Below are 14,818 nucleotides of genomic sequence, written 5' to 3'. Positions count from 1 at the left end.
ATGGATATAAATCCTTTAAATTTAAATAATATTTTTCATATTTCGATTTTTCAAACTTACATTCTTCTACAGCTGTACAATCCAATATCGACAAAATTTTAAAGTTCAAATATTTTCAATTTTTGATATTTTAATTTAAATTTTATTCCACGATATTTTACATTCAATTCAACATATACATAAGGGTTTAATTTATCTTATGTTATAAGAAATAAAATTATCTTTTATAAATACATAAAATTGTATTAGATTTTTTTTCTCTTTTCTTTACATATATTTTTATGTGTGTAGGAAATAATAGAAAATAATTTTATCTTCTATAACATCAGAAATATCAAACTCTATATATAATTATGATATTCCAGTGTTACATATTATTTTTTTTTTGGTACATTGTGTATCCCCATTCAACCTTCTCCGGGCACCATGCCCTCGGGGTACGGCTCGTTTGGGCTAGCCCCTCATTATAACAGTGGGTGCACTAAGCTTCGCAACCGGAGAAAGGACGAGACTAATCCCCCAACCGAAGATTTTTTTGGCTTATCCTCTGGCCCCAAAGATTTTCCAAGAAACTGCTTGAGACATGGTTTGATCCCTACACCAAACAATCCCTTAGGAGGTCAACTGCAACTGGTGTTATGTGATGACAGAACAATTTTTTCCATATAATGCCATCTGGTAACATAGTTTAAAATTCAAACTTTGTTTCAGAATTAAATGGAAATAAAAAAGCTAAGTTTGAATATTGTGTCCGTGGCGCTGGACAATGGAGATCTCATAACGGCTATCCGGGCCCACATATAGTCTCAAGTAACCGTTGGGTAAAAGCAAGCAACACTTCATTTCCCTGTACTCTCTCTCTCTCCCCCCGATTTTCAAATACTCTCCAGAAACAGAGTAAAAGACCACAGTGAGGAAAATTGAAATCATTGAAAAAGCAGAAAAAAAAAAAAAACCAGAACCTCTTTTTCGACCACTCTTTTCTCAGATTCTCCGATCAAGTATGTCCACCTTAATTTCCCAGAAAACTCGTCTCTGTTTTTATTATTATTATTTATTTTTATTTTTATAATACGAGGTTTTGCTTTTGTTTTTCATAGTCATACGCTAATTAGGGATTTTTTTTTTTTTTGGGTGTTCATTTGATGTTTGCAGAGGATTCAAAGGTAGAAAATGACGTCAGCGACGCCGGATCAGACTAAGAAAGTTGGATTGGGGATGACAGCATCTCCGTCTCCGTTTCTGACACCTCGCCCGGAACGACGTCGTCCCGATTCAAGAGGTTCCGATTGGAACTCAAACCGTCAAGACAAGGATAAAGAGACTAACGTCCAAGTTTTGCTTCGATGCAGGTCAATTTTTCTTCTTCTTCTTCTTCTTCTTCGCTTTGAATTTCACTTCATGCATTAGCTATAGTGCTATGCTATGTATAACAGCTAACAAGTGAATTTTTGTCCTGTGTGTTATGTGTAGAATTGGAGCTAACGAGCTTAAGTTTTATTTTTCTAATCTAAAATTTTGAGCTTTGTGTGTTGAATTACAAATTTGGATATGTGAAATTTGAAGATTGTTGAGTTCGAGTCTCTAGGAACTTAGCTGTGTTAAAGCTTGGTAGGGAGAGCTTTTCCACCTATGTGCTATACGTCTCGAATGGGAGACTTATAGCACATGAATTGTTAGCTATTCCTGGACATCTTTAAAATAAAATGACATGAATCCATCTTAATTAAAACTTTAATCATTTTTTTTATACATATCAGGCCATTAAGTGATGATGAACAAAGGTCCAATGTTCCCAAGGTGGTGTCATGTAATGAAAATAAAAGGGAAGTCACTGTTATGCAGACTGTGGCTAACAAGCAAGTTGATAGAGTTTTCACCTTCGACAAGGTATGCTTACTTCTACTTCTACCCCTTTTTAAGGTTACATTACTTTGATCATTTGTTATTGTAAGTAATAATATCATGTAATGTATAGTTAACATTTTTTAAAATCCTTTTGGGAAGGTTTTTGGACCTAAATCACAGCAAAGATCAATATATGACCAAGCGATTGCCCCAATTGTTAATGAAGTTCTTGATGGTTTCAACTGCACTGTCTTCGCTTATGGCCAGACTGGGACTGGTAAAACTTATACAATGGAGGGTGGGATGAGAAAAAAGGTAACATTTTGTCATTAAACCCACATTTTTTCTTCCATTTATTATTGCAGCCTGTATTTTCTGATCACAAAAATTATGTCAAATGCCATGAATAATGTACAGGGTGGTGATTTACCTGCCGAGGCTGGTGTCATTCCAAGAGCAGTTCGTCAAATTTTTGATATTTTGGAGGCACAAAATGCTGACTATAGCATAAAAGTCACATTTCTTGAGCTATATAATGAAGAAGTAACTGATTTATTGTCCCCTGAAGATAATTATAGGCTTATAGAAGAAAAACAGAAGAAACCTGTAACCCTTATGGAAGATGGAAAGGGTTGTGTGGTTGTGAGAGGCCTTGAAGAAGAATCAGTGTACAGTGTAAGTGAAATTTATAATCTGTTGGAACGAGGAGCATCAAAAAGGCGCACTGCAGATACATTGCTTAATAAGAGAAGCAGGTAGGTTTCCTTTTACTGAAGTTGTAGAAATTTATTTTAGTAGAAGCTGTGTTTTACATAATGAACGTTATTTTGGTGCAGCCGTTCACATTCAGTCTTCACCATTACTGTCTATGTGAAAGAAACAGTAATTGGTGATGAGGAGTTAATTAAATGTGGCAAGCTTAATCTTGTTGATTTGGCAGGATCAGAAAATATATTGCGTTCAGGAGCACGTGAGGTAAAAGAAAGACTTCCACTTGTCTCTATTTTTGGCCATTAATTGTGCATGGTAATTGTCATTTGGCTAGAAAAATAATTTGCACTGTAATTAAATAGCAAAATAGATATATCATGTTAAACTGAATGTGCAACTAATTTTTTTTTTAGAGATATTCCAATCAGTTCATCGCTTCGCGACTAGTCCAATTCGGGACGGGTCCTAAGATTAAGGTTTTAAACCCCTCCCAAAGATGGTATTGGGGAGGATCCAACACATGTTCTCACCCCCCCTGCTCAATTCCTCGGCGCCAACTGAGCTCCATCATTTGGTGCAACTAATTTCTTTAACCTTCAATGATTACAACTGAGATTAATTCAGAGCAATCTGATTGTGGTACTTGGTAGAAAGAGACATAATATAGGTCACCTTTGTTATAGTTGTGAAGTTTGCGGTGTTAATTATAGTTTCCAGCTACAACTTGTTTTTCTTCTGATTTTTCATGTGTTAGTCCCACTGGTACTCAAGAAAGGAGTTGAATTGAGTAACTGTATCTCTTTTAGAATTTTTAATTTAAAATATTTTTTTGATTTTTAATAATTAAACAGAAATTGCACAAATAAAGATCACAACAATAAAATTGTCAACATTTAATTAAGAGTAAACACCCTTTTTGGTCCCTGGCAATATCTACGAAATCATTTTTAGTCCCTGACAATAAAAAAGGACCAAATTGGTCCCTAAAATTATGAAAAAAGGGCCATGTTAGTCCTTATGTCAACTCCTCCGTCACTAACGTGGCCCTTTTTACATACTGTTAGGGACCAATTTGGTCCTTTTTTATTGCCAGGGACTAAAAAAGATTTCGTAGATATTGTCAGGGACCAAAAAGGGTGTTTACTCTTTAATTAATTTCATCAATTGTCATCATTAAAACATTATAGCATAGGGTCCTAAATCATGGTCCTCTGTCTTTAATTTTTCCTGGATTGTTATAAGAAGACTACGTGGGTCTATCTTGGACTTGCATTAAGTTTGCAACAATGTTTTAATATTATGCATGCATTAACAATCAAAATATAGTTATGCTGAGTAATAATATTACAGGGCCGTGCAAGAGAAGCGGGGGAGATAAACAAGAGCTTACTCACACTGGGACGTGTCATAAATGCGCTTGTGGAACATTCTGCTCATGTGCCTTACAGGTTTATGTTAACATCATGTTCAATAATCATCGTCTCTTTATAATTTGAAAGACATGTACCTTAATATGCATGCCACTTGGTTGTCTGTTGTTTCAGAGACAGTAAGCTTACAAGGATTTTGCGAGACTCCTTAGGAGGGAAAACAAAAACATGCATAATTGCTACTATTTCCCCATCTGCTTATTGTTTGGAAGAAACACTAAGTACGCTAGACTACGCTAGTCGTGCAAAAAACATAAAGAATAGGCCTGAGGTCCGTTACTGCTGCTATTGCTCCTTACAAATTTTCTAAAAGAAGTTTTATGTTTGTGGTGACAAAAGCTTGTGTTCTTCTAATAGGCAAACCAAAAAGTTTCAAAGGCTGTTTTGTTGAAGGACTTGTACATGGAAATCGAGAGAATGAAGGAAGGTACATTCACCATTATTTTCTTAAGTTTTGGAATGTAGAGAAGATCTTGTATCAAATCTTTATCTATGTGAATATTGAATGCAGATGTTCGAGCAGCAAGGGAAAAGAATGGTGTATATATTTCTCATGAAAGATTTGCCATGGAAGAAGCTGAAAAGAAGGTCATATATTTATTTTCAATTTCCTCGTATCTATGTAATTTAACAATACTACTAATATGAAATTTGCGAAGGATCTTTCGACATCATTTGGGGAGAGCAAAACCTTGGTTTAATATTTTTTAAATAAATTATGCTGATAATCGGGCAATCTCATTGAGTTTGCTTATACCTTTTCCCGTTGAGATTAAGCATGTCTATACTAAAGTTTCTGACTGAAAGCTCCATATTTAAATGCATGTTCTATCTTTCTTGGTCTAATTTTGTCTCATAACCTTTTCATTCAGGCAAGGAATGAGAAGATAGAGCAATTAGAGAATGACCTCAATCTTAGTGAGAAAGTATTTCCCGAGTCTTTGGTTGGCATTTCTCCTATTCTGTATGGGAACTTCATTGATAAATTAATTTCTTCCCATTTATTTTGCAGCAAGTGAACAGTTTCCGTGAGCTCTATTTAACAGAGCAAGAACAGAAACTGGATTTGGAAAGCGAGCTCAAGGATTGCAAGGTTAATAGAATGGAACTTTTTTCTCCATTATTTAACCTTCAAAAAGAATATTATCTCAAATAAAATTAATCTTTTAGGTGAATTTGGAAAAAACCAGCAACGTCTTGCATGACCTTCAAGAGAATTACAGGCTAGTAGTTTCAATGTTGAAAGAGAAGGAAAGCACCATATCCAAGCTACTGAAATCAGGTGAATCAATTGATGGTATGCTGGTAGACTTATGCTGTTTCTGTTCAATTCACTTATATGGTTCGCTTTATTTTGTGTTTACAGAAAATGCCTTGATTGAGCGTGCAAAGGAAATGTGTACTGATCTGCAGAGTGCATCAGATCATATTAATTTACTGTCTTCAAAATTAGGTATGATTATTTTACTCATTCATTTTGCGACCGTAAGTTTTTTATTCCAGATTTTAAAATGCTTTCATAAGAAATCTGCTTCATGGGATGTGAAGATGAATTTGAGCAAATCTCATCAAGTGTTATTTGTAGTTAGAAACCGGAGATGTTTTTGTAAATAACTTTCAATAGAAACTAAAAAGTTTTGGCAGGAATCATACTTTCCAAGTTCCAACTATTATTGCAAGATTTCAACAGGAAAGTAGGTGAAAGAAAGTGATGTGTTGGACATTGCTCATCCTAAATGATTTGTTGTTCTTCTCTGAGGCTTTATATTCTTGCAGATTACAAAGAAACGATGGAGGCAGAAAATCAAAAAATAATCTTTAATTTTGGGTCTCTGCTTAATGAGAGCTTAAAAGACTTGCATAAGACCATTGTGGGATCCATTTCTCAACAACAGAAACGACTTAGATGCATGGAAGATCGTGCCTGCTCCTATCTTGCCAGTAAAAGTGATGTAAGAGTAATGAAGAATTCTTGTTTCAGTTACAGTTTATGGTTGGCATGTTCTCCACTCATCATTTGATTTATGATAATCTTTCTTCAGGCAGCACAAGCACTTGAATATAGGATCAAGAAAATGACAGAGATTTATACTTCAGGAGTAGGGACCCTGAAGGAGTTAGCTAATACATTGCATATGAAAGCTTCATCTGATATGGAGCACATACAATCTAAAGTTTCATCACAGACATTGGCTGTTGAGAATGTAAGAAGTCAAGAAATATTGGTTTTTCTTTTTTAATTTCATCATAGGCATTGGCTGAGAATAATAGAAATGAAAAAAAAAAAATGGTTACATCTGTTCTCCTTTCTCAAGTTGATTATATCTGAGAACACAAGAAGTTTTTTTTTTTTAAAAAAAGTTGTTACTTTGCTCCTATCTCAAGCTGGTTATGCTGTGCCTCCTTATAGTTTCTTGCCGCTGCCGTTCTTGAAGCCAAGGATGTGATATGCGACATCCAGAATTCTCTTGATGAGCACAAGCAGCTGTTAGCATTCTCCATTCAACAACAAGAGGAAGTACGTTTTTATCTTTTCTTTGTTTCGGTTTGTTTTGTTTTTTCATAAAAATAAATAAATTAGAGCAGTAGTTTAATCATGTAATATAAACTTCATGGATCAATGTAGGGATTACAGCAAAGTCTGACTTCAGCACAAGTGGTTTCAGAGGCAACTGTAAACTTCTTTAGTGACATTCATCTGCGTTCTTCAACAGTCATGAAAATTATTGAAGAAACTCAAAATGAGAGGTTCCAACAATTAGCTAATTTTGAGAAGAAGTTTAAGGTGAGCAAATATTGAGGTACTTGGACCCTGATCTCTTAAGTCACTCATGATTGATTTTCTTTTTCTAATCTGAAACAGGAAGAGGTAGCGATGGAGGAGGGGCAGGCCTTAGAGAAAATCGCAGCAATTTTGGCAGCCTTGACATCTAAGAGAACTGCTATGGTTAATTGACTGCATTGTTCTTTTCCATTTAATTTCCTTGTTGGTGTTGTATGCTATTCATATTGTATTAATTGAAGTATCACTGACTTCTGATAAACTTGTATTAGGTCTCAGAGGCATCAAGAAATATGCAGGACATGAGTAAGCAACAGTCTAAGAGATTGCAACTAGAGATGCTCAACATGCAGCAGGTTTCAAAAGATGCTAGTAAGGAAGTGAGTGAATATGTAGAGAATGCTAAAAGTCATTTTGTGGAACAAATATTCTCAGCAAGTGGTATTAAAGCTACAATGGAAAATTGCCTCTTGGTGTGGTGAGTCTTCCGTTTGTTCCGTTATGTTCTTTCTTCTTAATCTTTCTCTCTCTTTGTTGCTTTCTGTGTCTGTATCAGTGCGTGCATAGTTAGAGGGGATAGTGAAGAGACAGAAAGTGTTTTTATATGCCATTTAATTACAAAAATATTTAATCAGTGCCGTCCATAAGATTTTTTACATTAAATCTTCATTTGAATGACTTTGTTAAAAATAGCCAAATATTTTCAACTTCTTGTGTTCTCAGCCTTTTGAATGACTTTGTTAAAAATAGCCAAATATGCATGCACAAGCACTTTTTGTTAGGGATGGATGAATATGTAATATTATAGAAAAAGAGTTATATTTCTTTACTTATATCTTTCTACATGCTATGCAGCTCAAAGAATGTGGACTGTTCCAGGCAGCAGTGGGAAAGCGCTCACTTGTCCTTCAACAATCTCCATAAGAGCAGTCTTGCGGAGATAGAATCTACAGTGAAGTAAGTTCTGCTAGTCAGTGTCATAGATAAAGAGTTTTTCTTAATGAGATAGAATCTACAGAGAAGTAAATTCTGACGTTTTTAACTTTTATTGATGCTTAACAGGGAAAATATCTTGACAAATCATGCTCTGAATCGAGAATTTGTATCTGCATCATTAGCAATGGATTCGGATTATGATTCCGGAATCCACAACCTGCTCGCAGATGTAAATGGTAAGTTAAAGTTCTTGCATTTGTAGTCTGTATTTTCTATTTTATTATTTTCTTTGGTCTCTCAGTCTCTTGATTGAAATGGGTTAAACATACTTATAATACGTCCAGGTGCACGGATGATGGACCATGAGCACAAGAAGGAAATTGATTCTATGACTACAAGGTGGTTGGAGCAGCTTAACTCAGTACAAGATAAGCATGGTGAAAGTATATCAAATATCCATGTACAAGCAGAAAAGTGCCTTGCTAAAGATTACATGGTATATGGAATCTCCTCTACTTTGCTGAGTTTTTGGATAAAATACACCTTCCGATTAATGAAAAACAAAAATTGGATTTTTTTTTTATAGATTGTTAAACAACCACATAGTAATAAGACACAAAGAATCCTAACTTTTTCATTTTTGCATGTCTTTTTTATTTTATTATCTTGTGTTAGCCTCAAGTTTTAAAGCTTACTTATGTTCTTTATGAAAAGGTTGACCAGAATACAAGTTCAACATCTCAGAAAAAAATTGTATCAGTCCCCAGCCCTGCATCCATTGAAGAGATGAGGACACAGATCATAGAAGACAGTTGCACAGAGAACCGATCAAAATGGATCCAAGCAGAAAGCAAAATCCCTCGTCTAGCAGCATCTCCAAATCGAACTCCTTTTGCAGATGTGAATTGACTTTGATTAGGCAGGTAGTTGTAGTATGGAACTACACACCAAAACCCATAACCCATAACCCATAACCCATGCTTACACAGTTTGGGGGGGGTAGTTGGATGAAAGTCCTAGCTAGTTTTCTATATGAGGGAAGCTCATCACCTGATGAGCACCACTCCCTAGTTTGATGTAAAAATGATGATGCAATTTGCTCAACCAGAACCAATGATATTTAGGTAATGTGTAGCTTCGTTTTCCTTTCCCCAAGAGAATAAGTTGTAGCTAGATAAGATGAATTTTCTAGTGAAAATTAGATTCTTATAAGTGAATTTTCTATGTGAACATCAGAGTCTTCTATTTTCAAAATCTACTGCTTCTATTTTAATTTTCAAGTGCTTGATTTAAAACGATGCGCAATTTAAAACGATGTTGTACTTTTTGGATTCTTCTATTTTCAAACTCTGCTGCTTCATTTCACATTTGGACTACGTATGAAAGGGTTTCACTGCCTAGACATTCCAGCGGTTCAAGTATCTTCTTTAAGAAAGCAAAGCATAGCACAAGTTTTCTGATGTCAAACTGTTTTACCATCAAATCCATTTGCACAAAGAAAAACATGTTTTTGCGACCAATTTGATAAAATCCATTTGTTGCACACCATGTCGGTACCACTTTAAAGCAGTCCGTGTTGAATGGAGACCAAAAAATTCCTCAGACATAAAACATGCATTATGTTAAATAAATGAATATTCTAACTTCTGATCAGAAGTTGCTTTTAATTTTCTTCATCAATTTTATACTAGAAACTGTATTGGATTATTCTAACTAAAAAATTGGAAGTTTCATGGAACTGTTGTACAACTAGATCCTATTAACTTAGTGCTCACGACTTTCCAAAAAAAAAAAAAAAAAACTTAGTGTTCATGTTTCATTCACTCGGTGGATAACCATGCAAATCGCTGTAACCACGTGGCTATAATGTAAACTAGTATTATGCGTAAGGCCTTACGTGGATTAAAAAATAAATAATTTTGTTGGCTCAAATACCAAAAAAAGACAATCATAAACTGCAATTCACAGTCATCGATTACGCAAGCATTAAGGGTTATTCACGTCATTATAAAAAGTCAAAAAGTCAAACATATTATCATACGTTTAACAAGATGGACTTTCTTTGAACAAAAAAAAAAAAAAGTGTCCACGTTCTACTTTTTGACTTCATCCCCAACTATCTATAAATACTAGGTTTAAGTTTCAAGAATTCCTCACTACCCCACCTCATAAATTTTACATATTCACATTCAACTTCGTAGCCATGATCAAGAGACAGAGAGAAAATGAAGAAAAAGAGAGCATAGAGTTGGCAAATAGTCTGATTCTGCTCTCTCATGTCCAAGAAAACAAGCCCCTTAAGAAAAGTTATGTCCCAGTGGAGTTTGAGTGCAAGACCTGTAACCGCAAGTTCTCATCGTTTCAAGCACTTGGTGGCCACAGGACTAGCCACAAGAAGCCAAAACTTGATGCAGAGGAAAAAGCTAAGAGCTTTGGGAATAAACCCAAAATGCATGAGTGTTCCATTTGTGGTCAAGAATTCTCTTTGGGTCAGGCACTGGGAGGACACATGAGAAGGCATAGGGCTGCCATGAATGAAGGGTTTTCTTCTATAAATCAGGTTATTGCAAAAGCCCCAGTTCTGAAAAGATCTAATAGTAAGAGGGTTATGTCCCTGAAATTGGACCTGAACTTGACACCCTTGGAAAATGACTTGAAGTTGTTGTTTGGAAACAAGGCACCTCAAGTTGATCTTTCTTTGTTCTGATTAATTTTCTGACCAAATTTTGTTCTCATGTATTCTTTCAATTTTTTCTATGTAAAAAAAATCTATTGACTTATTGAATTTTTTATTTTTATTTATTTTCCTTCTTATTTGGGTTATCCAACCCAATTAATCTGGAATAAATTAAATGTATTGTTAATATTGATTGAATTTTTGGGATAATATAAGAGAAGAAGTTATGGCTTTGAAATTTCATTGTATACTTAATTGAGCATTTTAAGGTCCTAAATTGTCCGAAGCACCGACTACGAAAACTGTATGATAAATTAACGCCCTTTTTTCTTGTTTATTTTTTTATTGGTGAACGAGGACTCAAATACTGGATCGTCGTACTCGTATCTAAGACGATGATATGCATTACGTAAGTGAGGCATCAAGAATTATTTTATTTTTTCGGGTTTTTTAAAATGATTAAGAATCATTTGGTTCGACTTTATTTTTTTAACTTAAAAACTAAAGTTAATATTAAAATAAGAGATAGGATATTTATACTTCCCAAATTTTCTACTACCTCACTTTTTCAGTTACTCACTTTTTCAGCCCCTTTTTATGTTTTTCTTCTTGTGAAGTAAATCCTGACAGAAGGAGTTAACGTACCGACCTACATTGGGTATTAGATGTGATCTAATATATTTAATAAAATAGAATATATTTGAATTTTTTTTAAAATTATTTAGAAAATAAATCGCAGGCCTACTTTTACAAAGCTAAACATAAAAGGCTATATATTGTGCGGACCATATCATATTATTTATTTTAATTAAAATAAAATAATTATTTATATAATTCTAATTAATAAAATGATATGCATTACGTAAGTGAGGCATCAAGAATTATTTTAATTTTATGGTTTTTAATATGATTAAGAATCATTTGGTTCGACTTTATTTTTTTAAACTTAAAAACTAAAGTTAAAATTAAAATAATATCTTAAGAAATAAAGTTAAGGATATCTGGTATTTTTTTCAGCCCCTTTTTATGTTTTTCTTCTTGTGAAGTAAATCCCGACTGAAGGAGTTAACGCACCGACCTACGTTAGGTGTCAGATGTGATCTAATATATTTAATAAAATAAAATATATTTGAATTTTACAAAATTTATTTAAAAAATAAGTCACAGGCTTACTTTTACAAAGCTAGACATAAAAGTCTATATGTCGGTCTATATCATATTATTTATTTTAATTAAAATAAAATAAAATAATTATTTATATAATTCTAATTAATAAAAAATTATTTTATATATTTATTTTTATTTTTGATAATTATTGAAGGCTTAATAGGACAATAGGTTTAGGCCATGTCTTTTAATTTTTAAACATAGGTCAAACTATACCCTATAATATAGCTTACACCATATTAATAGGCTAAGTTAGACTCGAAATATTTTGTATAAACCTAACCTATTTAGACCAAAGCCAACTCATTTACAACCCTAAAATTCCCAACTAGCATATGGTCTTTGAGTTTTTCATAAAATCTGATGTAAAAAATTAAATGGGTGAATATTTAACCATTTAATTTGGCGTAATGCACAAAGGGTTTCTAAAAGGTGATGATTTGTTAAAGAAATATAATATAAAATGTGTTTTTATTTAGACTATTAATTTTTGAGTTGAAATAATTATTTATATGATATTGGAGCCTCCATACCATCCCTATTATATTAATAAATAATTAAATATTATAAAAATTCTTAATATATATAAGTGAGACAATGCATTTTCCACCGTTTAACTCCAATTATTTACGTAATTCTTGGATTTTTTAGAGTGAAAACACTGTATTGTTGGAAGATGTTATATTGTGTTTGCCAGAGAATACATATTTTCCAGGCTATCCTTTCTCTCATTATTTGAATTTTAAAAATATTCATTTAAATATTAAATAATAATCAAATATGTGTTTTTAAATTTATTCAACCAACTCATAAAATTTCTAAAAATGTCATTAAATCATGTATCTTGTCACAAATATCCCCTTAATATAAAATTAAGCTCTCAATATCAACATCACCTTTAATTCTTAACGATTTTACTGGTATCAAGTGAGTTATGAGTTTTCGTTTAAACGTTGAAAAATTGCTTTAAACTAAGGTGGTTCATCATGTTCCAATATCACTTGTTAAATTGAGTACTAATAATCAAACGAGAGATAGGTTATTCTGCGTACCCTTATTTTGCCTACTTCTCTCAACACTGTTAGATTACAATCTCATCCAATGATGTAGATTTACTATAAAAAATAAAAGATTTGATGTTTGTCACTTTAAATGACATAATTTATGTCATTTTAGGAGAGAGATAGAGACAAAAATTGAAAATCATGTTAGAAAAAGTGAGTAGTTTTTTTTTAATTTTAAATAAAAAAATTATTTTGTGTCTATCACTCTCTTAAAATGAATGACATAACTTTATGTCATTTAAAATGACAAACATTTTTTCCTAAAATAAATTCTTTTATTTCTTTCTCTCTCCCATTGCCTCTCATTCTTTCTCTCTCCCCCTTTCTCTCTCTTCAATGGTGCTCTAGAATCAAGAAAAGATGCAAATTTTTTTCTCAATTCATCCAACCCAGTCATTATTACGAGCATTTACATAAAAAATTAAAAAGGGCTGTCAAGAAGAAACAAACTCAAACGTCCTATGTTATGGAATCAGGTAAGCCTGTTGTTGGGCGTAATATAGAGAGAAGAGAGATCTTTTCTTCGCTTCAAGGTGAAAAATAAGATAAAAAGAAGGAAATAAGTTGAACAATGTTTTTGAAAAGTAAAAACATTACGGTAATCGTGGATTAATTCAAAAGAAGAGATTATTTGTGGTTTTCATTTTTTAGGTATTTTTGTGGTTTCTATAGTGTTTAATTTTAACAAATTCAAGGAATTTTGAAAAGTATACTCATCCATCAGAACTATCATGTCATTGATCATTGCATGGATTTAGATTCAAATATAAATTCAGGTTGTAAATTAAGTAAATCGATTGAGAGAAAGGGGAGGAGAGAGAAAGAGTGTGGGAGGTGTTGAGATATTCAAGTGTGATAAGTCCCACATTAGTTGGTAATGAGCTAAGTGAAGAGTATATAAGTGAAAGGACCCATGAACCCAATGCCTTAAGGTTTTGGGTTGAGACATGGTGTCGAATCCACTTGCTACGGTTGGTGTAGCCTTAGCTCATTGGTGGTGGCTCCCCGCCACGGGCTCCCCCTGGACCCGCTTGACATTGGAGTTTGAGGGAACAAATTTCCCAACAGTGGTATCAGAGCCGGATTGGGCTCGAGCTAGCCTAGTGATTGGCTAGGAGGCGGGTCGAGTACTTTGCGCTTCGGGTACTCGGTTGAGGGGGAGCATACCAATGGTGGGTTTCACACTTGAGGGGGAGATTGTTGAGATATTCAAGTGTGATGAGTCTCACATTGGTTGGTAATGAGCTAAGTGAAGAGTATATAAGTGAAAGGACCCATTAACCCAATGCCTTAAGGTTTTGGGTTGAGACATGGTGTCGAATCCACTTGCTACGGTTGGTGTAGCCTTAGCTCATTGGTGGTGGCTCCCCGCCACGGGCTTCCCCTGGACCCGCTTGACATTGGAGTTTGAGGGAACGAATTTCCCAACAGGAGGCAATAAGGAGAAAGGGAAAAAAAGTTTAATTATTCCTGAAATCTCCACCGTTGGATGAAAATGGTTTATTTTATTCCACAAATCTCCACCGTTGGATGAAATTATCATCTAACAGTGTTAAGAGAGGTAGGCAAAGATAGAAAAAATAAGGGCCTGTTTGGAGCACCTGATAAGGAAGATAGGATAGGATACCCTATCATATTCTACTTTTATCTCTTGTTTGGTGGGTCAATAGGATATGATTAGCTTATACTATTGTCTCATCTTATCCTATCTAATATATGATTTCTTATCCTATGAGGGGAGCTGGGTTAGGATTCAAAAGGATAGGATACCAATATTAGATACCCAATATATCTCCACGCTACCCAATATATCCTCACGCTATCCAATATATTTATATTTATTGCATTATATTTATTTTTTCTTTCTCCTTTTATATAATCTTATAAGATTGCTAATTAGGTGCTCATCAAACACAGAATATGATATAGGCTTATCAATCTCATATCATATCCTACCATTATCCTATCATGTCTACCAAACGAGTCCTAAAAATAGGCAGAATAACCTATAACCTATCCTACCAAAACCATCTAAACTCAAAAGTTATAGTTAAGTACACAATTACTTGTAGTGAAATTCATCTATTTAGTATTCCTCAATTTTAATCGTCCTGCGCATGCTGATACAGAATCCATTTACACTTATTCAGTAAATTTAAATTTGAATTATGTAATTTTGTATTTAAAATAATTTACATTTAAA

The 14,818-nt window shown here is 33.7% G+C and overlaps 2 protein-coding genes across 2 annotated transcripts; both read left to right on the top strand.

Annotated features, from left to right (window-relative positions):
* Window positions 1-1,173: 1,173 nt before the first annotated feature.
* Window positions 1,174-8,616, top strand: LOC133296374 (kinesin-like protein KIN-5B). The gene is made up of 23 exons (XM_061495341.1): window positions 1,174-1,352; window positions 1,761-1,890; window positions 2,008-2,163; window positions 2,266-2,603; window positions 2,685-2,823; window positions 3,910-4,007; window positions 4,104-4,260; window positions 4,347-4,416; window positions 4,501-4,577; window positions 4,862-4,915; window positions 5,002-5,082; window positions 5,160-5,271; window positions 5,356-5,442; window positions 5,766-5,941; window positions 6,032-6,193; window positions 6,400-6,507; window positions 6,616-6,774; window positions 6,853-6,936; window positions 7,044-7,249; window positions 7,627-7,728; window positions 7,834-7,943; window positions 8,052-8,203; window positions 8,422-8,616. Exons 1-23 carry the CDS (start codon window positions 1,174-1,176, stop codon window positions 8,614-8,616), a joined length of 3,132 nt encoding a protein of 1,043 aa, XP_061351325.1.
* Window positions 8,617-8,790: 174 nt separating this feature from the next.
* Window positions 8,791-10,421, top strand: LOC133296365 (zinc finger protein ZAT11-like). The gene is made up of 2 exons (XM_061495327.1): window positions 8,791-8,831; window positions 9,841-10,421. The coding sequence occupies exons 1-2, from the start codon at window positions 8,791-8,793 to the stop codon at window positions 10,412-10,414; spliced, it is 615 nt and encodes a 204-aa protein (XP_061351311.1). The 3' UTR covers window positions 10,415-10,421.
* The last annotated feature ends 4,397 nt before the right edge of the window (window positions 10,422-14,818 follow it).

This window comes from Gastrolobium bilobum, unplaced genomic scaffold, assembly GCF_033153095.1.
Source record: "Gastrolobium bilobum isolate Gb01-03AN ecotype WA unplaced genomic scaffold, APGP_CSIRO_Gbil_v1 utg19603, whole genome shotgun sequence".
Classification (NCBI taxonomy): Eukaryota; Viridiplantae; Streptophyta; class Magnoliopsida; order Fabales; family Fabaceae; genus Gastrolobium; species Gastrolobium bilobum.
This window is presented reverse-complemented; position numbering and strand designations above follow the sequence as displayed.

What these genes read in the sequence shown, in the direction of transcription:
- LOC133296374 (XM_061495341.1), top strand. Translation starts at nt 1,174, where the DNA reads ATGACGTCAGCGACGCCGGATCAGACTAAGAAAGTTGGATTGGGGATG. An exon ending in TTGCTTAATAAGAGAAGCAG is followed by an intron (nt 2,604 to 2,684) that starts GTAGGTTTCCTT and finishes ATTTTGGTGCAG; the next exon opens with CCGTTCACATTCAGTCTTCA. An exon ending in CCTGCTCGCAGATGTAAATG is followed by an intron (nt 7,944 to 8,051) that starts GTAAGTTAAAGT and finishes TAATACGTCCAG; the next exon opens with GTGCACGGATGATGGACCAT.
- LOC133296365 (XM_061495327.1), top strand. Translation starts at nt 8,791, where the DNA reads ATGATGATGCAATTTGCTCAACCAGAACCAATGATATTTAG. An exon ending in CCAGAACCAATGATATTTAG is followed by an intron (nt 8,832 to 9,840) that starts GTAATGTGTAGC and finishes TATAAATACTAG; the next exon opens with GTTTAAGTTTCAAGAATTCC.